Raw genomic sequence first — 27,711 nt, forward strand, 5'->3', positions numbered from 1 at the left:
TTTTCACTTGAGATTTGAGAAGAAGGCAGGAAAAAGTAGTGAAAGTTGGAGAGACGTTCCATCCGTAATTTGGTTGTAACTTGGAACTGAAGAATTCTGTAAGTTGCTCTATAACCCACTAACGTGTGAACATGTAGGGAATCTAGAAATGTGTGGTTAATATGATTTTGTTTGTCAGATATTTTGATTTTTGTTATAGGAAGCAACAAACCAGCCTATGGAAGAGCTGGTTTTGTGTTAGCCCCCTTCTTCCTTCCACCCCCGATCTTTGTTGTGTTAAACTATAGATAACCATATTAACTTTCTATTCTCCTAAATTCAGTGGGTTTACTTTTCTGACCAAATAAATCTGTGCAATATGATGAGGTAAAACTAGCTTATAGAGTAGCTCTGCACAGGCTGTTTGTTACCTTGGAAATTGATTTTTTGGTAATTCTAAGTATAGGAAAAATCAGTAGATCTAAGCCGGCAGTCCGCGGTGAGCTAGGCTATGGCAGTTGACGTTTTCCGATGTTATTTTACTTGCTTTACAAGAATTTAAAGTAATATTTTGTCGGCCGGCTGTAACTAAACTGTAATTGACCTTTGAAGGCTACACGACGGTACCAGCAGGTCCCCTGCACTGACATATACAGTTCAAAGGTAAATTACAGTTTAGCTACAGCCGACTGATCTAAGCCGGCTGTCCGCAGTGAGCTAGGCTATGGCAGTTGATGTTTTCCGATGTTATTTTACTTGCTTTACAAGAATTTAAAGTAATATTTTGTCGGCCAGCTGTAATTAAACTGTAATTGACCTTTGAAGGCTACACGACGGTACCAGCAGGTCCCCTGCACCGAAATATACAGTTCAGAGGTAAATTACAGTTTAGCTACAGCCGACTGGCAAAATGTGGTAATTCTAAGCCGGCGGTCCGCGGTGAGCTAGACTATGGCAATTGACGTTTTCCTATGTTATTTCACTTGCTTTACAAGAATTTAAAGTCATATTTTGTCGGCCGGCTGTAACTAAACTGTAATTGACCTTTGAAAACTACATTACTGACAGGGTAGATCTAAGCTGGCATTCCGCGGCGAGCCCCCCACCCGCCTCTATAGCTAATACGGCAAAATTGTAACCAGTAAACAGCCCAAAAAATACCAACCTAACGTACTGTAGGAGTGTTTACTGGTCATGTAGTCTTCAAAGATCAATTACAGTTCAGTTACAGCCGGCCGACAAAATATGACTTTAAATTCTTGTAAAGCAAGTAAAATAACACAGAAAAACGTCAAATGCCATGGTCTAATTCACCGCGGACAACCGGCTTAGAATTACCCAAAATATTACCCTAAACTCTTGTAAAGCAAGTAAAATAACAGGAAAACGTCAACTGCCATAGTCTAGCTCGACTGGACACTAATTGAAGCTTTCAGTCAGGGCGAAGAAATATAAATGGGTTTATAGTTTAGCTACAGCTGATCGGCAAAATATTACCTTTTCTGCTTTCAGTTTGGGAGTGGCAGAATGGCGCTTTGCGCCTTATCTGCATTTTGAAATATTCTTGGCAAGCTCATATGTTCTGGCAGGTGGTAATGTTGCGCTGCGCACTAGCAATGGGTTACAGATAATTTAAAAAGAATATTACTTTAAATTCTTATAAAGCAAGTAAAATAACATAGGAAAACTTCAGTTGCCACAGTTTAACTCACCGCGGAACACCGGCTTAGAATACTACTCTCTCAGTTGAAGAACTTGGAGGCATCGAGCTCCCCTGTAAGATGTCGCATGGGTGATAGGGCCTGGAATCAGCAGTAGTAGTAATACATGAAAAGTGCATTTGAAATGGCTCCCATTGTCCAGTTATTCGCCCTTTTTTTTACGCTTGTTTTTCATGTTCCAAATGACATATATAACAGGAAATACAACAATAAGGTGCCCAACCTTTTCCCAAGTTATTTACCTAACCCAAAACCCCGAATTCCCAATGGCTCCCCCTTACCGTTAGCTATTCTCGAAAGTGTTTTACCCCACCCAAAACCCCGATTTCCAACGAGTCCCCTTTACCGTCGTCTACAGTTCTAAGATAATTTACAGCCTAATTACAGCAGAGCGACAAAATATTACTTTAAATTCGTGTTCAGCAGGTACAGTTCCATAGAAAAACGTCAACTGCCATAGTCTAGCTCACCGCGGACAGCCGACTTAGATCTACTGAGGTGGTGTTGTTTATTGTCGATCAATTATTATTAACCCCATATGTCTATCCAACATGTTTGGGGACCCTTTGGGAACGCGGATTTTTGGGTGGTGGAAGTCACTGGGAAGGAACTATATATAATGTACCCAAACCTAACCTAACCTAGTAGGCCGTGTTACTTAGCGGTGGGGCTCTGTCCCCTATTGAAAGAAACTCCACTTTTTACCAAAAGTTCCCTTATCACACTGCGCATGTGCGATAGCATTCCAGGATGGCCAGCATACAGTAACACATCAGTTCTGAAGTTAATTACAGGATAATTACAGTTGACCTTCTAAAAATAATGGTGAATTCTTGATGAGCACCCAAAATACTATAGAAAAAGTCAATTACCAAGGCAATACCCCATGCAGAGCTGTTCTAGGCTACAGTTCTACCGACAGTGATACTAAGCTATTATTTAATAGGCTGGTTTACTTGAAAGACAAGCATAGGCTGGTTTACTTGAAAGACAAGCATAGGCTAACCTGCTTGAAAGACAAAATCATGCTTGGATTTGTTCTGGTAGCTTAGTCTAGAAAACACTCCCCATAAGATATCTCTGATACGGCTGAATAACAAAAAGAAAAAAAAAATTCATAGAGCATAAGCTTGTTTAGAACTTCATTAAACAGTAGGAAATTTACTTAAAGCAATTCAGAGAATATGGGGGAGGGGTGATTGCAGAGTAATTGCACACATTATTCTTTTAACATACATAATACTTGAGGATATATAATCTTGGTGGTCTGAGCAGAGCAAAGCTTCGGGGACCAGGTGAGGGCAAGGTGTCCTAGGTTAAGGGAAGGTTGTGCTAGGATGCGTCACTGGGATGTGCTTTATTAATTGGAAGCTATTGCCATGCCATGTGTTCAGGGTACATGTAGTGCTGTATTGTGTTGGCTAGTCGTTCTGAATCGCCCACTGTTCAACTTCGGGTTCCTTTCATTTTATTGTTATATTTCAAACAATTTTCATGTATAGGAATTTTTTGGTAATTTTTAGCAAAAGCAAACAAACTCCCTGGTACATAGGGACTGTGAGTGTTAGATTAGTTAGTGTATTCCTTTGCAGCGTTAACCCTTGCTTATTTATCCAGGGAAATTTGAGTGTCTAAACAGGAGAATGAGATAAATATTAGGTAAAGGAATGGAAATAAGTTCACTTTAAGGTATATATAAGACTTTGAAGATAAAGTAAGAAAGATAAAGTAGGTGAAAGTTATAAAACTCGCTGAAAATTTTCACAGTACATGTTGAGCAGGACTGAAGAATCATCTGGAGATAGAGGGAAGAACAGTTAGTCTGGCTGTGGTGTTAGCAAATAACGAAAAGTCTGTTAAATGTGTAAGCTGCTCGAGGGAGCCAGAATAGTATTAGCAGTACCAGCTTCATGTTTGATGGAACCACAGTACTAGCTGGAATTCAGAGTACCTGATACTGAAGGGTGAGTTATGATGAAGATCATATTTGAGACATGGTAATTCAGTTCAGGCTTGAAGGAACAGCATTATTATTTTGAAAAAGGCAAAAATGTAAGTTTACTAAAAACCACAAAAGATAGAAATTGGGATATTCAAGTGTAGAAATGCCCTAACTCAGTAGGCTGCTGAATACCAAGTCATCTGGTCACAGAATTAAATCTTAAAGGTGGTGACATTCACGGTAAAGGATAGTTTTCAGTGTGCAATCAGAATTTTGAGTTCGGTGCTGATATAATTTCTTGAATAATAGACATGACCAGCTCAGTTTAGATAGTTGTATGTGAATTGAAATCTAGTTAGATGTAATTTTAACCCCCTTCAGATGGGAGGTATTTTATGATATCTAGTAATTGCATGTGAAAAATTCTGGCACATATCATATGTAATCCTTATTTCATGCCACAGTATTCTAACAAATTTTGCAGGAAAACATTCAAGATAACTTGAATGGGCTATAAATAACTTTATGGCAACTCCTATGGCAACACACACACCTCAGCTCGGAGATATGAGGGAGAATAGTCTCCCATGAGATTTCATAGGGGAAGATACTACACTTGCCAGTCCCAGTATAACTTGTATACCGTGTATTTGTCTATAAATATACCCAAGTGATTGTAGGTGATTTTAGTGGTTTTACAATATTATATAAGCTGTAACTGTACAGAAAATGTCAGAAAGGTAGTAAAGGTACTACATCTCCCCATTCCAGTACATCTTGTATATATTTTTATATAAATATACAGTACTGAGGATTATTGCTGGTTGTGGTTCTTCTCTTTAACTATATTATGTGAGGTAATTGTATTTTTCTAAATAAAGTAAAAAAATATATACTAGAGAGAATATGTATAATTTGTTAAAATTAGCTTATTTTTAATTTTGGATGGTACAAAAAAGTTTTGAGAATTTTTGTTTATTTGAGCATTTGCATATCCTCCTCTTTCCATTTTTTTTTTTTTTAAGTTGCAGGACCTTACAGTTTGCCCAGTCTTGGGATTTTGTTAATGTGTATATAGGCTGCAGTAAGGGTTAAGAAGTTATCACCAGTTAGTAATTAATTAAATACTTTAGTTTTAAATAACATAATTGTGTGATTTGCTGAAAACTCTAGTTAAGATTATGTATAGACACATTTGAATACTTGATCATTAGGCTAAGAAAGTTAGATTTAAATTTTCCTGTTCCTGGTTAAAAGCACAGTTAATATAGCTGCAGTCATTAAGCTTAGGTAATGTGTAGCCTTTGACTTAACACCTTTTGTAATTTTATGTATTTGGTAATTGGGTAAAGTGTGGTATTTTGGGTTGCTAATCTCCCATGTGATTGCAGTGTATTGTAATTTTTGGTTAAATTTACAAAAGTATATAAGTTTTGATGTGGAAATGATGTCCAGATTTTTACAGTACTGCATTAGGTCTGCCATAGTTCTTTTCAAGTTTAACTTTTTCAGCATTTGCTGACAGTGCAATTACAAATGAAATTACAAAGCAAGTTGATCTGTATTGTCAAGATCTTGCAGTGAGAGAATATGATAACTAAAAGTTAGGAGTGTTTTTAGTCTGAGTTTTTTGTAGTAAAGAAATATGGGATAGCAGCTGATCAAGTGTTTGAAATGAGGAAAATTGCTTGACACAAATGATATGGAGTTTTAACTTGAACTTGTGGGAAGAAAAATTTTCTTAGGGGAGAGGTCCTCAAAGCAGAGGTGTTAGTGTATATATTCTAATAGTCCATTTTGTATGTTTCAGTGTTTTGGGTCCCCTTACTAAAGATGTCACTTGATTTATATTTTAGTATGGTGTTTTTCTCAGTTGTCTGCTGAAAGTACTAGGTAATTAACTATCTTGACCATGTTACTAGCAAGCTGAAAGCACTACAGTACTACTAAGGAATTCAGAGCTGATGAAACACTGTTTTTCGACACCAACCTTTTATCAAAGCATTGGATAAAGGTGGAAGTTGGCAAGTGTATATTTATAACCCTACCTAATTTTTGCAAGTATTATTTAGTACCTAAGTTCGATGGTATTGATATTTATAGAGTAAAATGAAGGAGCCAGTGCCAGAACGAGAAAATCACAGACAAGGATCCTAAAACCATTCGTGATGTAAACAAAATATGACATCATGAGGCTCTGCCCTTCCACCAGGTAGGCAGTAAGTCACTAACAGGTGAATTCGACAAGATAAAATTGAAAGTTGCTCATGTGCAGTCTTCCCGGAGACACGAATTGCTCTGTGGAAGAGAGGGTCCCTAGAAGGCTCATCCAGTTGTTTGCAGAGCAAGACTGAAGGGAGAGGAATTTTTCCACTTTCTGAGGGCAGGCTTCTATCCTTTGGGGGGAGGGAAAAACCCAAAAAGTCAGAAAGTTTATCCTCATCCCCAAAACTGCTATCTCCTGAGAAGGGGTCAGCTGTGACTTCTGAAAATTTATTAAAAGGTCCAACTCCTGGGCTAGAAGAAGGGTCTTATGCAAGTCCTCTGTACATGCTTCCTTCAACCAAGAACGAAGGAACCAGTCGTCCAGCTAGAGCGAAATGTTGACCTCCATCAGATGTAACCATTTTGCTATGGGAGTTAAGACTCGTGTGAAAACTGGGAAGCCGTGGCTAGGCCAAAGCAAAGGGCTCTGAACTGATACACCCTGTTCTTGAAAATGAACCTTAAAAACTTCCTTGAGTCCTGATGAACCGGAACATGGAAGTATGCGTCCCTCATTTCCACTGAAATCAGTCCCCCTGACAAATGGATGCTAGGACGGATTGGCTTGTTTCCATTTAGAATTTGGTTTTGTGGACAAATAAATTCAGGGTGCTTACATCCAGGACTGGTGTCCGACCTCCTGAGGCCTTGGGGACTATGAATAACTGATTGTAGAACCCCAGAGAGCTGGTATCCTTGACCACTTCGATGGCTTCTTTCTTAAGGAGGGAAGACACTTCTTGGGAGAGGGCGGAAAACTTCATGGAGCCTACTGAGTAGGCCGTCAATACAACCAGCAAGATGGTCAAAGGAGGCTTCTGTAATAATGGGATGGAGTATCCCTCCCTCAAAACTTCCACAATCCAGGTTTTTGCTCCTCTCACTTCCCATCGTTCCCAAAAGTGAAGGAGCCTTTGCTCTACTGGCGTACAGAGGACGCATAAGGGAGCTTTAGAGAACTTCTTGATTGCTCGAGAGGTGAACCAGGTGTTAGCATGCGGTCTGGGAAAGCTTCTTTGCCTGCCCCTACCACGAAAGGGCTGAGGGTGGACAGGGGAAAACCATCGTAGAGGAGAATGTCGGAGTTTCTCTAGGGCGCCTCGCAGACTGAGCAAGGAGGTCCTGAGTAGACTTCTGAAAGTCAGAAGAAATCTGGAGAACTGTAGTCTGTGGGAGCAAATGTTTATTCAAAGGTGAGTAAAGAACTAACAGTCTGGTTGCCCATTAAATATGTAGACGCAGGGGAAGCTGGAGCTGCAGGCAAGAAGAAATTAGGAAATGTTGCCAGCAGAAATCTTAGCATTTTGTCTATTCTCATTTCATTACAATTTTTAATGTGTTTGAATAGATAGAGCCATGTATCCCACCTCCTTCAATGTGGGATTCAGCTATGTAATTATTTTGTTGCTTATATAAAGCTGACATTTTTATATAAAATGACATTTTTATAATAAAGTTTTATACACTTGCATGGATAGGAAGGCATAAACATATTGAGCTCTTTTTGCTGGACTAGTTCCTCTCTTACCCCGAAAGTGGGTGGGGTTAGTCGTAGACTTTAGGAATTTCAACCCTGATTTTGGTTGATTTACCATAGTGTTAAAGCTGTGTGTAGCTTGCTTGGTTCCGTTTTCACTTCCTTTCACTAAAGGTGAATCCATTAACTGGTGCCCTTTACAGTATGTTCCCCGTAGTCGAGGGGGTTAGGGACCACAACCACCCGCATTAAGTGAAAATCCGCGGTAAGTTTGTATTCCCTCAGAAAATGCTTATTACTGCCTATTTTAATAGTTCAAACACCAACTATACCTTAAAAACTATCATCCTAAAACCCTTGTGCACTGTTGTGTGCGTTAATCATACAGTAATTAGAATAAACTAAACTTGTAATAAAATTTCATATTTTAAATATTTTTCTGATGATTAGAGATCTCTCTAACGGAGATAAAATATTCTCTTCTCTCTCTCTCTCTCTCTGATAATCTTAGGGTCTAAACTTGTAATCAGCATACAAAATGGTAGAAAAATAGAGAGAGAAAGAGAGTAATGAGGTTCTTAAAACAACATCACAGATTATGGTAAGTCTAAGCACAGTGGGGGGATGAGACTGACAGGTTTAGTGTTTTAAACTAGCTGTAGGGAGGAGAGTATAACCATGAGTTATGTTGTCCTTTGTATGTAAATTGGATTTTAAATGTTTTTATCTGATTAGAGGTGAAACATTAATGGAGATAAAATATTCGGTTCTTGTGTACTGTTATAATGTGTGATAATCAGGGAGGGTCAACTAAACTTGTAATGAAGCATGCTACTTGCCAGTAAATCACACAAAAGAAAAAACATGGCAACATGTTGTTTGTCTGCACTAACCCACCATCTTTGGTTCTGTTAAAACAACTAAGTGGGTTAACACAGATTATGATCAGTTGTGTTATCACCACTTGCTGGGAAAGAGCCTTTGGGAATGGGTGAACAGTCCTAAGTGCAAGCTAAATTTTTTTAGTGTTTAGATAGCAAAGATGGGCTAATTTTAACAAGTATCCAAACAGTGTAGTGTCATTCTTGGCCAGGAATGATGGGTTATGTACATGAGTTATGATTAAGCAGTTTGTAGTGATATATATCGTCCCTGTTGAGATGGGGACTTTCTCCTGATGCACTAAAGATCGACTTTTTTCTTTCTAAGGTTTACCAGAATTGAGGGGTTGATAGAAGAAATCCCATTTTTAATTTTGGGAGCATGAAGGCAAAGACACATTGGGAATACAAGTATACAGTCAACCAAATCCATATATGAAGGGTCTGTTATGTGTCTTTAGTTTTGTAACCACAAGATTGTCTTCAAAGAGATATATAAGAAAATTTAAAATTGTTTCTTAGACTCAACTGGGCTCTCAGTATGGTCACTAGTACTGGTATTGAGATAGAGTCCGTAATTTTGCACTAGGTACCTAGCAATGTTGGGTGAGTAGTTTTCACGGTAGATAATGTTTAAAAAATCCATATGTGAAGGTCTTGGCTCAGAAAGGAGGATGTGTAAGCGATTTTCCTTCCACTTTCTGGGATAGAACAGCTGACGACAGTGGAATTGATCTTTTTGCCTGTTGTTGAAGTGATAGAAACCATTGCCTGTTTGGCCAATTTGGGCCTATTAAGTACACTGTGCCTTTGAAGGTTAGGAGTTTGCTCAAAACCTTCAAAATCTGGGACAATGGAAGGAAAAGATATATCATCCTCCACTTGTTCTAGTCTTGTAGGAAGGCATCTCTTGCTATTGCTTGATTGTCCAAGTTCGGAGACAGGTGCTGGGAGTTTATGTCCACATCCGGTTGTTGAGGCTGTCGTTTTCCTTGATAGAGAGTCTGCTATTACTTTGAGAGACCCTGTGCGAGGTGAATTGCAGACAGGTGCCACTTCTTTACTTGTGCCATCTGAAGGATGGCTAGTATTATCATGTTTAGAGGAGGTGAACGTGATCCCAATCTCTTGATGCAGGTTGCACTCATGTTGTCTAGAACCAACAGAATATGTCTCTTCTGGAGATTTGAGTTTTTTGAGAGACAAAAAGACAGCCATCAGTTCCAGGAAATTGATATGACACTTCCTCAGAGTAGCAACCTGTCAACGAGGCATCTTGTGTATTGTTACTCTTACAGATGGAGGAGTCAGGGTGACCTGTTTCACCAGAGATTCCTTCTGGGTCCAAGGCTGAAGTATCTCCCCAACTTTCTGATTCTTTTGGTGAGATCAGTCTCGCGTCTTTTTTCTTGCGGGCGATAGCCAAAGTTTGTTCACGTTTTTCAGTTGCAATCTGAGTATTGGATCTATTACTGATGCAAATTGCAGCAGACCCATCATGCATTCTAAATGCCATCTGGAAACTCTGGGCTGTGCTAGGAACCTTTTGAGGTTTTTCCTTATTCTGTTCTGAGTGTTGATGGGGAGAGACAACAGGCCCTGAAGAGTATCCCACCACAGTCCCAGCCACTGAAAGCATCTGCTGGGCATGAGGCAGGATTTTTTCCAGTTTATTATAAAACCTTTTGACTGGAGTCTGTTGACCAATGCTCTTAGGTTTTTCAAGCACTTTTCTTGTGGCCCCCCAGATTAAGCAGTCATCTAGGTAAGTTATTAGTTGTAGTCCTTCTTTCCTGAGTTCCTGAACAACTACTGTTGCTAATTTTGTAAAAATTCTTGGGGCAATGTTTAGTCCAAAAGGTATGACTTTGAACCTGTACATATCTTTCCCTATCCGGAACCCTAGGAAGGGGCGAAAGGGAGCGGCAATAGGGACATGCCAGTATGCGTCTTTCAGGTCTATAGAAACTGTCCAAGTCCCTTTTGGAATGACTGAACGCACTTGGGCAGTGGTATTCATCCGAAACTTTTGGCAAACAGTGTACTTGTTCAATGTTGATAGGTCGAGGATCACTCTTCGTTCGGAGGAATCCTTTTTGGGAACACTGAAGAGATGTGCTTGGTGGAGAAAGTATGCATTTCTCTATGGCACCTTTTAACAGGGCCTTCTGTATGTAATCTTCCAGAGAGGGGTTTGGTGCTTGAAAGAACCCCTTTAAAGGCAGGGGGTGGGTGGGGAGACCATTTCCACCCCAGCCTGTTTAGAACAGTGCTGTGTCTCCAAGGAGAAGACTCATTCCTTGTGGTGTCTTTGAAGCCGACCCCCGACCAAACAGTTCCTATTGATATCCCCCTCTTCCTCTACCTTTTCCTTTGGTAGGCATTCTGGGCATAGCTTTTCCTTTTCCTTTTCCTTTTTAAGATGGTTTTGGACCTTATAAAAAGGATGTCCTTGCTGATGTGGGTGTTGCTGTCCTTTTGAAGGAGTTGTCCCTTCTGACCACCTACCTGTTTATGAGGAAAAGTTTTGGAGGTGATTGCAGGTTTATATGATTTTTGATCAAAGCGTGCCTTTTTTGAATTGGGTAAAGGGAAATTTCAGGTTTTTTGTTTCCTGAATTATCCTTTTCCCAGAAGAGTGTAAACTGTACAATTTTGCTGGCGTGCTTGCTCATTGAATTGAGTTACAACAGTATCCTCAAACAGGTCCTTACAGAAGGGATTAGACTGCAGTAAAACCATCACATTAGAAAGTCACTTGTTGGAGCCTTCCAATGTTTCCATTTTAGCATTTGAGCTTTTAAGCACCAGTCTAAAAAGTCAGAGTGCTTCCCCTAGGGTTCGCATAAGACTTTTAGCCACAACAGCAAAAAGTGTCCTGGAATCTTCTGGAAGCCTTTTGGTGGCAACTTCTAGCAAGGTGGAAGAGGTTTAAGATACTAAGGAGAAGAGTCCTAGCATGGAATTCTGATGAAGCGGTCTCAACTGAGATTCTTCTCATAGGGGTTCCAAATTGCTGAGTAGCAAAATCCAAGGGGAGCTTTTTCTTTCAAAAGGGAGTTGAAGTGTTGCCCACTCCTTGGTGGAATTTTTTGAAACCAGGAGGACTGTGGCAAATGGTTTTAGTTCTGCCATTGACTCCAGTTTTTTAGTTACTACATAATTCTGAAAGTTTGTCTTCACGTGGTTAATTATTTTAAAGGTGAAGGGACAGAAGGCTTGGGGGTGCTTGGTGAGCAAGTTGGGTTTTATTCATAATGGGAGTATAGATTCACCTACTCTTGACCTGGTAAAGGGCGTCATCTATAGCTTTTAATGCTGTACTGTATTCCCACATAAGAGAACTGTTTCCTTTTGAGGTTTCTCATGTCTGGCAAAGGTGGTATCAGGCACCATTCTGTATTAGGGAATGCTGCCCTGTCTCTAAACCCCACTTGTACAACTTTGATCATGGTTTTTCTTTCATTAATTAGATACTTACCATTAGGAGAGAAAATACACATTGAAGCGTCAGTATCATCAGGGGAGAATATTGGAGCCCCTGTTATGTTTTGACCTGAAGCTTTATAGTCCGAAGTGGCCATTTTGTTGGCTCCAGTTGGAATTCTAACCTTGGACCTTGTTTGGTCAGGGTTTGTTTCTACTCTTCCTTTTTGATTGCAGGATGCAGTACTTTTACACTCTGGAGTGTACATCACTGAGTTGATTTCTTTAATTTCCTGTTCAGAATCATGCAATATGTCCATTATATATTGCCGTTGTGGGCAAGGGCATCTTTGATAGTACTCATAAATTCCTTACGGAACTGATCAAATGTTGCAAACTTTGTATCCCTGTTTGGGGAGCTTGCATAATCTGACTGAGCATCCACAGCTGAACTGTGACTGCCTGTTACCAGGGGGGAAGAGGTCCTGGGTGAGTTACTATACCCCTCCAAAAATGTAGTAATTTCAATTGGGGTTAAGTGAATCCTTGTACCCTTTTGGGGAAAGGACCCTGATCAGCTTCTGAAAGTTGCATCGGGGATTGAATTTGTTCTGGAAAGGTTTTCTCATGGTTAGTTGAAGGTTGTGTCCCTGATCCTTCTGGGTTCAGCAAGGTCATTTCGGTAGCAATATCAACTTCATTTCTAAGATAATCCCTCCAAGAGGAACTTCCTCTATTTCCTCTGCAAGATTAACCTGGGAGGTACTTGGGACTGATGTTACTGGGTTTTGGCCCAAATATAGATCTTCTGAGAAGGGGTTAAATGTTTGCTGCTGAAGTTCTGGCGGAAAGATGTAATTTCCCCCTTCCTCCCCCTTGCTGAACCCTAGGACCCATTGTGACAGCTTGAAATGAGCTGTTTCGTCCTTAAAACTTGCTGCCAAGAGCACACTGCAAATTTTGCATATATCTGGCGATCAAGTAAATCTGTCTTGTTTTTTACAAGGACTAGGCTCATTGCAGGTGGAATGGGCTGTACCCACTGGCAACAAGCGAACCAAGCAATTTGCTATGGAACACTTGAGCTGAGGGTCCTGCATAATGGTGGCCCATTAGTGAAAGAACCAAGCTGTTATTAACAGCTGATTAGTATAAGTTGTCTTTAATAATGGACACTTTTGTAAAACCCTGCATCGTTAGCATATTACATCTTACAGGTTAGTCTGATTACTAGTGTAAATGAAATACTTTTTATGAAATATGCAAGTTAACTTAAACCATTTTAGGTTTAGGTTGACTCTGACACCATGGAAGGCTGTATTACTTAAACTGTTATTCCTTTTGCAAAGGCTATGCCATATAGACTAATCCTCTATTAACTAATTTGTTTAATAACTAACACAAGCTACTGTTTTATATGGCTTAGGTTAATCCTTCTAGTATAATCTATGTTTAATCTAAGCATAGAAGATTTCTTAGAGGATTCTCGCTGAACCTATTCTAAGCCGTTTCTTTTTCTAGGTTTATTTAAAAAACTAAGGATATAAGCTACAAAAAATTAATCCTCGTATAATCTTGTTTTTTGTTTTATGTAGCCGAGACTACCTTTTTTTCTGATACTCAGCCTTGCTGTTTCTAAATTAACAGTAGGAATATTCCCTTGAAAAGGGATTTCTACTTAATCTGTTAGGCTATTGCCTGTTCTAGGTTTATATCACCTGTAAGGGTATAGGCTTCATAAGACCGTACCAATGTTATTGACCCCTAGAAGACTGTTTATATGTATTCCTAGGCTAAATTGTTCTTTCTTAGCCTAGCATTGGGTATAACCTAATCCAGATTTTTATAGATCACACTTAAATGTATAGGCTATATAAAACTAGAAACTTACCAATAAGCAAACACATAGTTAGGCTACTATTTTTGTCTAACTCAGGTTGTTGTTTATATCCAATCCTAGGTTGTCTGGTCTACTATATAAAAATAGTAACCCAATAATGTATAATCTTATAGCCAGGCTATCAGTTACTCTAACCTAGGTTACTGCCTAAACTGGATTATTTCATTCACAAGGGTATGGTTACATAAAACACAGTTGCCTTAGTATGTAGCCTTAAGGCTAGGCTACCATCTCATCTGGCACAGGTTACTATTTTTATCTAGTTCTAGATTACATAGTCTAGGAAAATGATTGTCCAATAATGGGATGTTTTGTAAAAGTTTATCACTTAAACTAATATAGATACTGCCTAGTCCTGGATTATTTTAGATCATACTTAAGTATAGAGGCTATATGTAAATGGAAAATTTTAGTAGCCTGTTTATCACAATTCTAGGATCTTTGGTGTAAACTAGGCTGCTGCCTAGGGCCATAAAAGAATATATCTCGAAAGGTTCTTACTAAACTTAAATTGGGATACTACCTAATCTAGGTTATTTAAATTACCTTTAGGATATGTAGTCCTAGGATATAGGCTACGGACAACATCTATATTTACATTACAGTATTCACACTGAATTTGTAAGGCTACCATCTCATGTAGGCTACTGCCTAGGCTATTGTGGACATTGTTATCTGAAAGGATTATTTTATACATGAACTTACCTGTTGTTTACATATAGCTGTAATTCTCGATCTCGACAGAAAATTCAAAACTGGCGGTTCCGCTAATATATGGTCAGGTGATACGACTACCTCACCCTCTACCGGGGTACCTGGATCCATTTCCATCAACAACTAATCGTATTTTCTCTGTCGGGGCCGGCGACTAGTCGTCTGCTCCTCTTCAGGAAATTCATCGGTGCTTTTCGATATTTCTTTGGTGAAGTACCCACTTTTGTTGACAGTTCTGGCTTGTTTTTGGCTTTGGTTGAGATTTTTTCTAGATATGTCTGATTCAGGATCTCAAATTAGATATTTGCGGGGGGGTTGTAAAAACTCGAATGTCTCGGTCTAACATAGACCCTCACTCTTCTTGCTCTAACTGTAGAGGGAAATTGTGCACGAATCTGGATAGATGTGATGAGTGTTTGTTTTGTCTGTGCTTGATTGGCAAAAGTTGGCTAAATATCAGGCAAAATTAAGTAAAGATAGGGCACGTAAGGCTTCGGCCAGAAGTTCCTCCCAGAGTAGGAGTAGTATTGCCTCTTGTTCTGTTCCTGTTACCCCTCCTGTTCCTATTCCTGCCCTGGAACCTGTTGTTTCCGAACCCACTACCGTGTCAGACCTTCGGGCAGAATTTGATGGTAAGATTTCGGCTCTTTTCTCTGCGATAGAGAAGATTGGCCAGGATGTGAGTGCGATGTCTAAACATCGAAGTGTTGCGAGTGATAGTGTTGTGGAGGAGGTGACTGTTCGTCCCCCTCGCGCTCCTAGGTCTAGGCCTCTGTTCGGCTCCCAGGGCTCAGGGAGAAGACATGCTGAAAGCCGAAGGGAGGCGAGTGGGGTCTGCTCACGAGCAGTTGCTCCCTCTAACAGTCCTGTTGCGTCCCAGGCTGTTGCAGCTCGCCATAGTAAAAGCAATGCGGAAGTGTCTTCTTGTGCTTCTGTTTCATCGAGGAGGAGTTGGAAGCAGTCAGAGTCTAGTAGGCCGCTGAAGAGACGCAGAGCTTCCTCTCCAAGTCAAGTTCCTATCAAGAAACTTTCGGCGCGTTCTCCTCTTCCGTCTTGTAGCTTTTGGGATAGCCCAGAGATCTCTTCTTCTTCAGGCAGTCCGGATGTGAGTTCTACGGATCATAAGCGAGTGCCTGATCCTCCTGTTAGCATGCAAGTAGCGGCTTCCTTCTCGTTAGATCCCAAGTCGGCTTTTATGCCCCCGGTTCCTGCCCCCCTTTCGCAAGAGGACAAATTGGACAAGATTTTGAGACTTTTCGAAGGTTTTAAAGCACCAGCACTTCAGGATCCTTCTGCAGCTGAGGCTCGGTCTCTGCTCCCGCTCTCGCACCTGGCGCGCTTCCGCTGGCGCCTGGCTCCGCTTCGCTTGCGCGCCTGGCTCGCTTCCACTTGCGCGCTGGCTCCTTCGGCGCCCTGGCGCCACCCGCCCGTACCTGCCGCACTTTGGCGCGGCGCTCTCCACAGCACGTTTCAAGGCGCACAATGTTTGCGCTTCTGGCGCTACCGTGGTTTTTGGCGCCTCTTTGGCTCTCGGATCTTCTAAGGCTCCTGACTCCTCTCAAGCTCATGTTTCGGATATGCTTGACGCAGGTCGGGCACTTGGCGCCTCGGTGACGTTCGGCAACACTCAAGAGGATAACGCAAGTTTGGCTCCCAGAGACGTTTCTATCCACGGTGCTCCAACTGCTTCAGAGATTCTCTCCCCAGTTTCCGATGTTTCGGAAGTAGATGATGTTCCGTCTGCTCCTACGTCCAACTTTAAGCATCTCTTACAACTTTTGAAGAACATTTTCAAGAAGACTTTGCTCCAGCTACCCCTTCGTCTCCAACTACGCAGTTTGCCAAGGATTTTAAACCTCCTTCCTCTAGATTTCTGAAGCTGGTTCTGTCTGTTTTGGCGAAAAGAGCTCTCCGAAGGCAAGAAGGATGGTTGAGCATGAAAAGATCTCAGGGTAAAACTTCTTTCTGTTTTCCCCCTCACAACTGTCTTTTAAGTCTCGTTCGTGGTATGAGACTGGGAAGTCTTTTCCTTGGGAGACGCTGCCTCCTCTCAAGGATTTCTCCAGCCTGGTGGATTCTGCCCGTCGCTCAGCTTTTCTTCTTCCAAAGTCGGCTTCGTCGTCTTCGGAAATTGACCATCTGGTGAAGAGTTCCTATAGGATCTTGGAGATCTTTTCTTCTATTGACTGGTCTATAGGAGCCTTGAGCAGGAAGGTGAAAGTCTGTGATCTTCCCCCCAAAACTGCTACGGATCTTGATGCTATTTTGGCCTGCCTGGACAAGGCTATCACGGACGGAACGTCAGAAATTGCCTCAGTGACTGCTACAGGCATTTTGAAGAAGAGAGCACATTGGATTTCGTTTGTCGCGAGAGGAGTCTCCAGGAACCAGAAATCTGCTCTACTTTTTGCTCCTTTGTTTAAGGAATCCCTTTTTCCCGCCACGTTAGTTAGGGAAATTTCGGAGGCTCTCTCGTGGAAGTCTACTCAAGACTTACTGGCTCACTCTTCGAAAAGACCCAGGTTTTCGACTTCTCCAGTAGTACCCAAGCCTTCTTTCCCTGTATCCTCTAGGCCTTCTCGGGGTACTCCTTCTCGGCCCTTTTCCGTGCTAGAGGAAGAGGAAAATTCTCTTCTCATCCCCAGAAATCTAGGGGTACCAACCGATGAGTTCAAGGTCCTTTCATGCGACGGTCGGAGCCAGACTAAAGTCGTTCTGGCAAGTTTGGGAGGCCAAGGGAGCAGAACCCTGGGTGATCAACGTTCTGAGAGAAGGCTACACCATTCCCTTCTCAGAGAGTTCTCCTTTGAAGTCTTCACCAGTAGACTTCAACGTATCATCCAGGGACTCAGAGAAACTTGTGGTGTTGGAGGAGGAAGTTACTTCCCTCCTTCAGAAGGGAGCCATAGAAGCAGTCCTCAAACCTTCATCTCCGGGGTTCTACAACCGTCTGTTTCTGGTTCCAAAATCGTCAGGAGGATGGAGACCAGTCCTCGACGTAAGCGCCCTGAACAAATTTGTGCTTCAAACACCATTCAAGATGGAAACCACACAATTGGTTATCAATTCCCTGAAGGAAGGAGACTGGATGGTGTCCCTCGATCTCCAGGACGCATACTTTCATGTACCTATCCATCCGAGATCAAGAAAATTCCTACGGTTTGTGTTCAGAGGCAGGACTTTTCAATTCAGGGCTCTTTGCTTCGGCCTATCAACAGCCCCACAAGTTTTCACAAGAACGATGGCTCCAATTGGGAAATGGCTTCACTTAGAGGGAATTCACATATCCCTTTACCTTGACGACTGGCTGATCCGGTCTCCGTCAAAAGGCCAATGCATGAAGGACCTACAAAGGACCCTTTCTCTTACCGACGAATTGGGACTCATAGTAAATCTTCCAAAGTCGCAACTCTCTCCATCTCAAGACTTGACTTATTTGGGAGTTCGGATGAACTCAGTTCTTTTTCAGGTTTTTCCGACGTCACAAAGGATCGAGAAATGCCTGCTGAAAGTGAGATACCTCATGGCAGCCAAGACTTGTTCTGCCAAGGAATGGATGAGCCTTTTAGGCACCCTCTCATCGCTAGAGATGTTCGTCAGTTTGGGGAGGCTACACATGAGACCTCTTTAGTTCTTCTTACAGCAGACCTGGAACAGGAAGAAAGACGCGGATTCGTTTGTTTTTCCTCTATCCACTCGAGTAAAGCAAGACCTGTCGTGGTGGAATGACAGGAGCAAACTAGATTGAGGTTTGTCGCTGAGACAGAGGAACCCAGACCTGATGTTGTTCTCCGACGCTTCAGACGAGGGTTGGGGAGCAACACTGGGGGATCTTCAAGTGTCAGGCAATTGGTCTTCATCCCAACGGGACTGGCACATAAATGCGAAAGAGTTGAAGGCAATACATCTAGCCTTGGAACATTTCGTGCTTCTGGTGGAAAACAAAAGATAGTAGTGCACTCGGACAACTCCACAGCTCTGGCGTACGTGAAGAAACAAGGAGGCACTCACTCCTTCTCTCTGTTCGAGATCGCAAAAGACCTGCTTTTGTGGGCGGCAACCAAGAACATAGAGCTAGTAACTCGGTTCATCCCGGGAGCTCTCAACATAATAGCGGATATCCTCAGCAGGTCACTCCAGGTCATTCCGACGGAATGGACCCTCCACCAGAAAGTTTGACAAGGCCTGTGGAAGGTTTGGGGAACTCCCATGCTAGACCTGTTTGCAACGAGGGAAAACCGCAGACTACCTCTCTTTTGCTCTCCTGTTCCAGACCCAGAAGCATTAGTGGTGGATGCCATGCTCCTGGACTGGTCGGGTCTCTTCCTTTATGCATTCCCTCCCTTCAGGATGCTGGGAGAAGTCTTGAAAAAGTTTTGAGCACACAAAAATGTGTCAGTGATTCTAATAGCTCCATGGTGGCCAGGAAGATCATGGTTTCCAGAGCTACTGGAGAAAGTAGTGGATTGGCCAAGGAGGTTGCCATTCAGACCAGACCTTCTGTGCCAGTTGCACAGCAGAAAGTTCCACAGGAACCCGTCAGATCTAAATCTGACAGGGTTCAGACTCTCGAGCGACTCTACAGGAGGAGAGGCTTCTCTAGAAGAGTGGCGCAGGCAATGACTAGATCAACCAGGCCCTCGTCACAAAGGTCTATCAAGCGAAGTGGAAGCGCTTCAGGGAGTGGTGCTCCGAGTCTGGAGTTTCTTCCACTTCTACGACTCTAAGCCAGGTGGCGGATTTCTTTTGTTTCTGCACAAGGAGAAGAAATTGGCTGTCAGCACGATTAAGGGGTATAGGAGTATGCTGGCGGCAGTTTTCAGGAATAGAGGTATAGACCTTTCCTCGGACAAGGATATTGCAGAACTCCTTAAATCCTTTGCTACCACTAAAGGCAAATCTCTTCATGTACCGCATTGGAATTTGGATGTGGTGCTAAAGTGGCTTACTTCCAAATCTTTGAGCCTTTGAGTTCCTGCTCCGTTAGGAATCTAACTAAGAAAACTCTCTTTCTCTTGGCACTGGCCTCGGCAAAGAGAGTAAGTGAGGTTCATGCTTTGGACAAAAGAGTTGGTTTTGTGTGGATAAGGCTGTAGTTTCCTTCACCTTGGGTTTCCTAGCTAAGAACGAAAACCCTAGTAATCCGTGGCCAAGGGAATTTCCCATTGCTAGCCTATCCTCCTTGGGGGAAGGGAACGGAGAGACTTCTCTGTTCGGTCAGAGCATTGAAATTCTATCTGGACAGGACCAGAAGTGTAAGAGGAACTCATGATTTTTATGGTGCTCAACTAAGAACCCCAAGAACCTCTATCTAAAAATGGGATTGCTTTCCTTTTGAAAGAACTGATACAGGAGGCACACAAGGAATTAAGGGATGTGGATTTCCCTTAGTTAAAGTGAGGCCTCATGAAATTAGGGCTATTGCAACTTCCTTAGCCTTCAAGAACATGGCTTTAAAGGACATTCTAAGTTCAACTTACTGGAGATGTTCGTTTGTTTTTGCCTCGCATTATCTGAGACAGATCCAAACCACATATGAAGACTGCAGTACGTTGGGCCCCTTTATTGCGTCTGACACGGTGATGGGCAAGGAAACCAGAGGCTCTAGATCCTCTCCTTAGTTTCCTTGGGTGCAGAGGTCTCTTTTTGGTCGACTACTAGAGCCTTAGAGGTTAGATGGCCTAGTAGGTCTAATTTTAATAGGTTGGTGTGAGTTTTTTATGGTTGGGTGATATGTTTAAAAAAAAAAAAAAAAAAATGATAGTGTATGATGGTGGATGCTTTGAGTACTGCACCCTGAGCAGGGGCATTATATGCTTTGGTTGATTGTGTCGAAGACGGCTGGGCCAACAGACCTTTCTCCATATGGCAACCTGCGACTGAGCTACTAGGCCCCGCAGTTGCACTAAGGATAGCAGGTTACAGAGGCAGTAACCGAGAAAGCAGCTTCCTTAGCAGGTAAGGATCCAAAGTAAAGATGTTTTTCTTAGCCTGATGATCTCAGGTTTTTCCATTTAACACTTACAGCTGTCCATGCCCACCTCCTCAATGTGGCAATCAGCTATATATAAACAACAGGTAAGTTCATGTATAAAAATGACATTTTATAATAAAATAAGATTTTATATCATACTTACCTGTTGTTTACATATAAAACATTCCCACCCGCTCCCCGCAAGGGACAGGGGACATAGAAAATATGATTAGTTGTTGATGGAAATGGATCCAGGTACCCCGGTAGAGGGCGGGGTAGTCGTATCACCTGACCATATATTAGCGGAACCGCCAGTTTTGAATTTTCTGTCAAGATCGAGAATTACAGCTATATGTAAACAACAGGTAAGTATGATATAAAATCTTATTTTATTATAAAAATGTCATTTTAAATTAATAATAAATTGTGGGACATCTCTTTAGTTAAACTTCTAAACTGAATGATCAAAAATTCAAATTTTTGGGGCTTTCACAAATAACAGAGATCGCGAGAGAGCACCGCCCATGTGCTCTGAAAACAAAGTCCAGTTTCTGGATTCCATACACAGAAACAATTGTTCAAGTTTAAACTAACAATTTTTAACTGGACCTTAAAAATAAGAAGTTAACTTTGAAGTTTGGATGTTTCCATGATTTTCGCTGATGAAAACAATTTGAAATAAGGTGATTTTGTAAGGAGCACTGAACCATCGTGCGCGTAGCTTCCACTAGCAGAGGGTAATGGAGCTGGTCTTTTGCCTGCCCTGGTTGTAAACAAGATGGCAGACACACATGTGCAATAGTCACTTCTTGCATTTTTTGATGTAGGAAAAACTGGGTTCAGCTTTGCTGAAGATAAGGAAAAATGCCTCTCTGTCTTTGAGTCCATTATACTCTATCTCGTGTCATAGTGTTTTCATTATGACACAATACCTGGCTACAAGAGCAGGTTGGGAAAATATTTCTTTGGTACTACTCTAGTCACCATGGAGTGCTGGCACACCATGGGTGCCTCCTTGAGGACTCAACAGCGACTACCAAAACCTGTTTTATCTTGAAAAAAATTACCATTTTTGCATAAATTTATTAGCCTTAATATCTTTTAGGAGTAGGCTAATTCAGTATGTCACAGTATACATAGTTTTTACCTGTCACATTGATGTAATGTCAGCCATCAAGTATAGTAATTTAATATGGCTAAGGATACATAGTTCGTTGATGTAAACATCTCGCCAGTTTAATATCAGCTGGCAGGTGACTCAGCACAATGCCCCCTATGTTCAGTTTTGAAGCATCATAAAAATCCAGCTGCATATTCAGTTATGACAGACTGACACGTCACTTTTGGCAGTTTTTAGTTCACAGATTGATCATGATATTAATCCTTTCGTTTTTTTAGTGTTTTGCTTCATATAAACATACCACTATAAAATCCAAGTATTTTATTTATTTTAAAATGGCATCAGAATGAATACCACAGTATGAATAGTAATGTCACAGACAAGTAGAAAGTAAAATATTGCTTATTACAGCACTGCTTCTGGGGTAGATAGGATGTGCAAAGGCCTATTAACTGAAATAGTGTAACTTTTTTTTTTCATAAATCAGTTAGAAAGCTAATATTTGGTAGTCCAGAGTGTCAGTACAACAGTATCCTTATATCAGTTGTACATTACAGGGTGCAAGCATAATTTTCCCTCTTTATTTTGTTTGATATCAGGAAATTTGCTGTTTCAGGATACATACCACCTAAGGAAACGTTTGGTATATAATATCAGGTTAAGAGCATAGTTCCTATTTCATATTTACATGGTCAGTAGATTATTAGTAATTACCTGAATGCTAAGGCTTTTACCCCGAGTACGTTGGATTAATTGGATATAATTCTGATTATTTTTGTAGGTTTCCTGAAGTTCATACCTGCTTAGTAGCTTGTAGCTCATTAGTTATGAAGTATAATTTTTTTTAAAAGTTTCTTAAAATTGTAATTGTAGTAGTGAGAGTAGTTTAGCAATGAAGAATCTGTTAGGCATCACTTGTGTAGCGTATGTGTACTTACAGACTTAGGTAATGTAAACGCTTGCTTTAAAACATGATAGACATCACAGCCAGAGTACTGACAAACTTATATTTTGGGATTGGAAATACTTCAGAATTTTTATGTCAGTTTTGTTAAACTGATGACTTTCCATAAATCTGAAGTGTAATAATGATACTCCCTGAAATTTTTACCAAGTTTTCCATGAAAATAATGCATCATGCTAAACAATAAGAATATACAGTATTTAAATATTAATACTGTAAGTAGTAGAGTCTTATCAGGGCACTGTTTACATGGCATCTCTGCATATTTCAAGACAGCATTGATATGTGAAGGTTCCAAATTGAAAGTGTTACTGACAGTGCTTGTAGATGTACAAATTAATAAGTAAACTAAAGTTATAAGTGCAGTTTCTTGAGGAATAAGCATCAATAAGCAGTCTCAGTTATGAGAAGGGTTTGTACATTTTAATGTTGTATTGATAGGTAGACCCTTGAAGTGTTATATCATCTTGGTAACTAGTCATTATTTATTCACCAGAGTTCTAGATATTTCCAAGAACTTTGTTATAAAAGGGGAATTTATTTTGTAGTGGCCTCTTTTGATGTTAGGATAGTTGCTGTTTAATTAACTACTATTATTAAGTAAGTCACACATTTCTTTCCCTGTAGTTGAAAGAAAGGCATAGGCTAAATTTATACAGTATATGAAAATGACAATTTATGTACATATATACCATTTATATTTTGAAAAGAATTCATCACATTCCCTGTCTTCCACACCTCATCAGAAAAGGTTTTAAAAACCAGAATATTTGTGTCTGCTTTATTTAAAAAGTTTCAGTGAAGTAGGGATTGAATAAATGAAACTTAATACAAACATTCATTTGATTTTACATATTACCGAAAATTAAATAATTTTTTCCACAGAAGCTAATACAGTATAAACCTTATTGCATTGTTATCATACTGTGGATTACCAAATCTCATCCTTCTCCAAAGGCATCATGAGAACATAAAAATACAATTATTGCCAGTTGACTTTTTAAAAATAATGATTTTGCCTTTGCTAGTGGAGATAAGGCTATAAGCCTTTCCATAACACTCCAAGTAATAATAGGATAGTGCAAAATTGTTAGATTAGTATTGAAAATAGATTTTCCACTGCAACATGTCTGGCATAAAAAAAGGTTTGAGGGAAATGGCAGGAACTGAGGGAGGGTATAAGACGACCAAAGTGCAACTTCACTCTACTTACTGGCAACTTATTGAAGGTTTAACTATATCAGAGGTCACAGAGTTTAAAGAGTTAGGTAACTACTGTACCTGGGATCAGGGTGATATGACTAATACAGTTAATGATAAATCTGCCCTTCTTTATCTCTCTTCTCACCTATAGCTTTATCACCTAATATTCTTGTTTTATTAGAAATATAAAGAATTTGATATATATAGAAATCTGAGGAAAATTACAATTAGCTTTACATCTCATAACCATAAAAAACAATTTTATATATTTATCGGTAAATCCTGTCTTGGATACTAATCATAAGTTTATAGCATGCTATTTATACATTTGAATACCCAGCATTATTTTTGCTTCTTACATACATTTTAAAAATAGTGTAGATACAACATTTCCTTTCATATTTGTCAATCCATATTTGTAACTGTAAGCCTTCATAAACAATAGCATATTAGGCACAAGAATTTCTGGATGTAAAGCATGTAATATTCAGCAAAGATAGAGAGTTTCACATGAAATTTGTAAATGCTACTTACATAGTTATAAAAGCAGTGATAAATGACCAAAAACATTCTAAAAGTGCTTAATGCTAACAAATTCAAAATAAAATGATCTGATAAGAAACTACAAAAGGTAAACATTCTAGCATATAAATTAGTGTAATGAAGTGATATCTAAACCAGAATATTATATTACTGGTACAGGATGGAATAGATAATTAGGCTGCTTCTGAACATTACATAAGTGTTAGTAGTATATTACATTACAGCATTTGAAACATTGTTTCATCATAACTTCAAACCTAATTTTAATATATCACAACCTAATTACACTTCATAATTGTATGATTTCATATATTATGTCTACTGGAAGGACTGAAAATATAATTTTTTTTTTCTGCCATTTTCAAACTGCATCTTGAATGTGTTTGGTCATATAAAATTTGTCATTACAGAGTAATATATTGAGTTTACTTGGATACAGTCTTAAATAGCAATCATATGAAAGACAAGTAGAAAGTTTGCATTTCTTGTAAATTCACTCACTTCCACAATTGTCAGAGTTGCACTTTTCCTTTTCATGGGCTTCGTATGCATTGTAAGTATTTTAGATTTTCAGGATTTCACTTATGTTTCAAGAAATTAAATACAGTACTACACTGAGTTCTTCAGTGCTATGCAGAGATATCTTGAGGGATTTCTGGATCTAGGATAGTGACACTTTGGGGCACTGGTGCTGCATGTAGTACGTGAGAGCAACTTAGCAAGCTTTCTATCTTCCAAGTGAAAGGAAACCTACTGTTCAGAAGATTTCCCATTGTGCAAACATGTATTGTGATCACCTTAAAAAAGTGCAGAGAATATGTCGTGTGCAAAAGAGCTAAACAATAACAACAACAGCAACAACAACAACTAATGCTCAGGAATGAATGTTACTGGCTTTGTCATCACCCTTTTTATTTTTATTTATTTTTTTTTTACAAATAACATGTCTGATGAATATGGGTGCAAAACTCAACCAGAAATCAGCTCAGTTTTCCAGGTTGAGCTGTACAAATGTCCTTTTCTAGCCACACCGATATGTATGCACTCTCGCATGTTTGCTCACATGCCTGTGTTTATAGGTGCATAGAAACAATGTCTTTGCTGGAGTAAATATCATGTATATCTTTGGCTGTATGCATGTAAGAAAATAGTTACCTGTTTTGTATGAATATGAGAATATACATTTAAGCAGTATATCTTAATATAGATTGCTTTTAAAACAAAGCAAAATTTAGTTTTAGGTAAAATGTTCATCAAGAGGTCTGGATTTGTTTTGTTGTCAACATAATGGCAAATGCAAATTGGCCTTTACAGTTTCATGACAAATCTTCCCATTTGTATGTAATAAATAGTAATTTTCTTTAAAATTACATTGCATAAATACAGTAATTTGATAATTTAAGCAACTTTCAAACTACTGGTTTCTTTACAAGTCAAAATGAGTAACTTTTTTTTTGAGATTTAAATGATAAAATAAAAAGTAGTTTTGTTAGGCTACCAGCAAAAAACTATCTGGCAATTTATGAACGTTTGTAAGTCAAACAAAGGGCTTTGCTTTAGTAAAATTAACTGAAAACACTGAAAGGTTTTAACTGCAACAAAATTGTAAGAGGAGGATGCAAAATTGCTTGCACTAATTATATATTTAGATGATGAGACAATTGTTACTTTCAATGAGTAAATTTTCATTTTTACGTGAAGAGGTTATCATGATCTTAATTTCCATGTAATCTTGACAAACTAGATCAGAATCTTGCATAAAAGTGAACTTTATTCTTGTAAAGATCATTAATGATTAAGCTTAATCTTGACAATTACATCATAAAACATAAAAATAAAATGTGCTGATGTTCCGTAAAGTTGGAATATGGAACTAGCCTCTGCTTTATTGTGAGAGATTTATGTTTTACAGGTGCCATGCATTTTAATAAATTACATAAAGATGCCCAATAAATCTTATGTAAATTGCTTTACAAGAAAATTACCATAAATCAGATGTTGCATGCTAGCCTCTGGTGCCTATAGTTTCCAATTATCTCTATGCTATGAAACTCATTTGAATTATTGAAACTTTCTTGCATGCATCCATTTCACATGCATTTTGTACTATTTTAGGGAGATGTATTATGTATTTATACAATTATATATCAAGCCCTTTGCACTGCGTGCGCTGGAGGTGATGATAATGATGATGGATGAAACTGTAACTTAGATTGAAATATTTTTTTTTTTGCTGTTGCAGATGGAGTACAATATCATACAGTCAACCATCTATGAAGTTATTATTCCAGTATGGTTATGCAAATGAAAAACTCCAGTTCTCTTTCCTATGGTCATTAACATACACACAAGACGACTTGCTTTTACCATTATGTTTAAGAATTTAACATGAAAGTTTCAGAAAATTAAAACGGTTCTCAAAATAAAAACGTTCCTTTTTGTTTCTGATACACCTTACTTTTGTGAATATGCATGCTGGAGGAATAAAAACTGCAGACTGTGCAAAGTCTATTGAGCTACATTTTTCACATATATGCAACACAAGAACTCGACTGATATGCACCATGGTTGAGAAGTCACTACTATTTAATATTTCTAAATGCTAAACCAGATGTAGACTGGAAAGCAATTGGATTTTATAGCAAGTTGTATCATTTATTATTTTAAGACTCAATAACCATTTCTGAAGAATGATTTATTATGCCTCTTTGCAAACAAAAAACCTCTCTTCTCTATTTTTTCTTTAAATGTTGCATAATAAATATCTTCCACCTCTGACCACTTTGTTAATTAGGAATAATAAATGAAAATATGAAGCTCTATTGACTTAACCAGTCTTCCTAATAAAGGGTCTATTGTAAGAGTATTCTGGCCTTGAAAAGTGTAAGTATATACCAGTGAAAATGCTTCTTTGCATTTATACACTGCATATATGTACACTACTTTGGTATATATGACTGGGATGTATCCATTTGTATGTATATATTTTGCTGTCACCTAATTCATATATCTAGCATGACATGGAACTGCCATGCACATTTCACTGCTGTCTATGGGCCACATCAAGGCCTATGATTTTCAGTGAACAAGTACATCAGATGGAACACACAACACATGTGTTTTATAATAAAGAATTTTTGGAGTCCTCTGGTTGTGACAGCTTTGAGATCAAGCCTCTTGCAAGTATTTGAGAGGACACACACCCTGCTGGTTGTCTCCATTGCGAATCATTACCATGCCGTCAACCTCTTCTCCTATCTGGATCACAATCTGCCAGAAGAGCCAAAAATAATTTCAGTCAAAGAAATTGGTATCTATTACTGCAGAACTTGTAAATGTAAAATCTAATTAGAATTCTAATCTAATTAGAAATGCACAAATCTTTATCATTGCTGTAACATATAAAAAAAAATACTTATCAAGACTGTCCAAAAATGAACTTAATATAGTGTATTTAAAAAATAACTGTACTGTACAAAAAAGTCTTGACTGAGTTTTGGGTCAATCTCAGACCAGTCAAAACTACAACTGAATATTAAGTAGTACATTTATGCAGTACAAGTAACAGTCCTCTTAAAGTCACAATATATTGCTAATATATT

At 39.4% G+C, this 27,711-nt stretch overlaps 1 protein-coding gene and 1 long non-coding RNA gene across 22 annotated transcripts in view; one reads left to right on the forward strand and one right to left on the reverse strand.

The window, feature by feature from the left end:
• On the forward strand, positions 1 to 26,538 carry LOC136832801 (uncharacterized). The gene is made up of 2 exons (XR_010851318.1): positions 1 to 98; positions 26,352 to 26,538. It is a non-coding gene; the product is annotated as an uncharacterized lncRNA (long non-coding RNA).
• Stacl (Stac-like) overlaps positions 26,302 to 27,711 on the reverse strand; it is a 566,256-nt gene continuing 564,846 nt past the window's right edge. For all 21 annotated transcript variants that reach the window (XM_067094383.1, XM_067094381.1, XM_067094379.1 and 18 more), the window contains one exon: positions 26,302 to 27,379. In XM_067094383.1, coding sequence (XP_066950484.1) covers positions 27,278 to 27,379 — 102 coding nt within the window. In that variant the 3' untranslated portion in view covers positions 26,302 to 27,277. The remainder of the gene's footprint in view (positions 27,380 to 27,711) is intronic.

Source organism: Macrobrachium rosenbergii, chromosome 50 (assembly GCF_040412425.1).
Source record: "Macrobrachium rosenbergii isolate ZJJX-2024 chromosome 50, ASM4041242v1, whole genome shotgun sequence".
Classification (NCBI taxonomy): Eukaryota; Metazoa; Arthropoda; class Malacostraca; order Decapoda; family Palaemonidae; genus Macrobrachium; species Macrobrachium rosenbergii.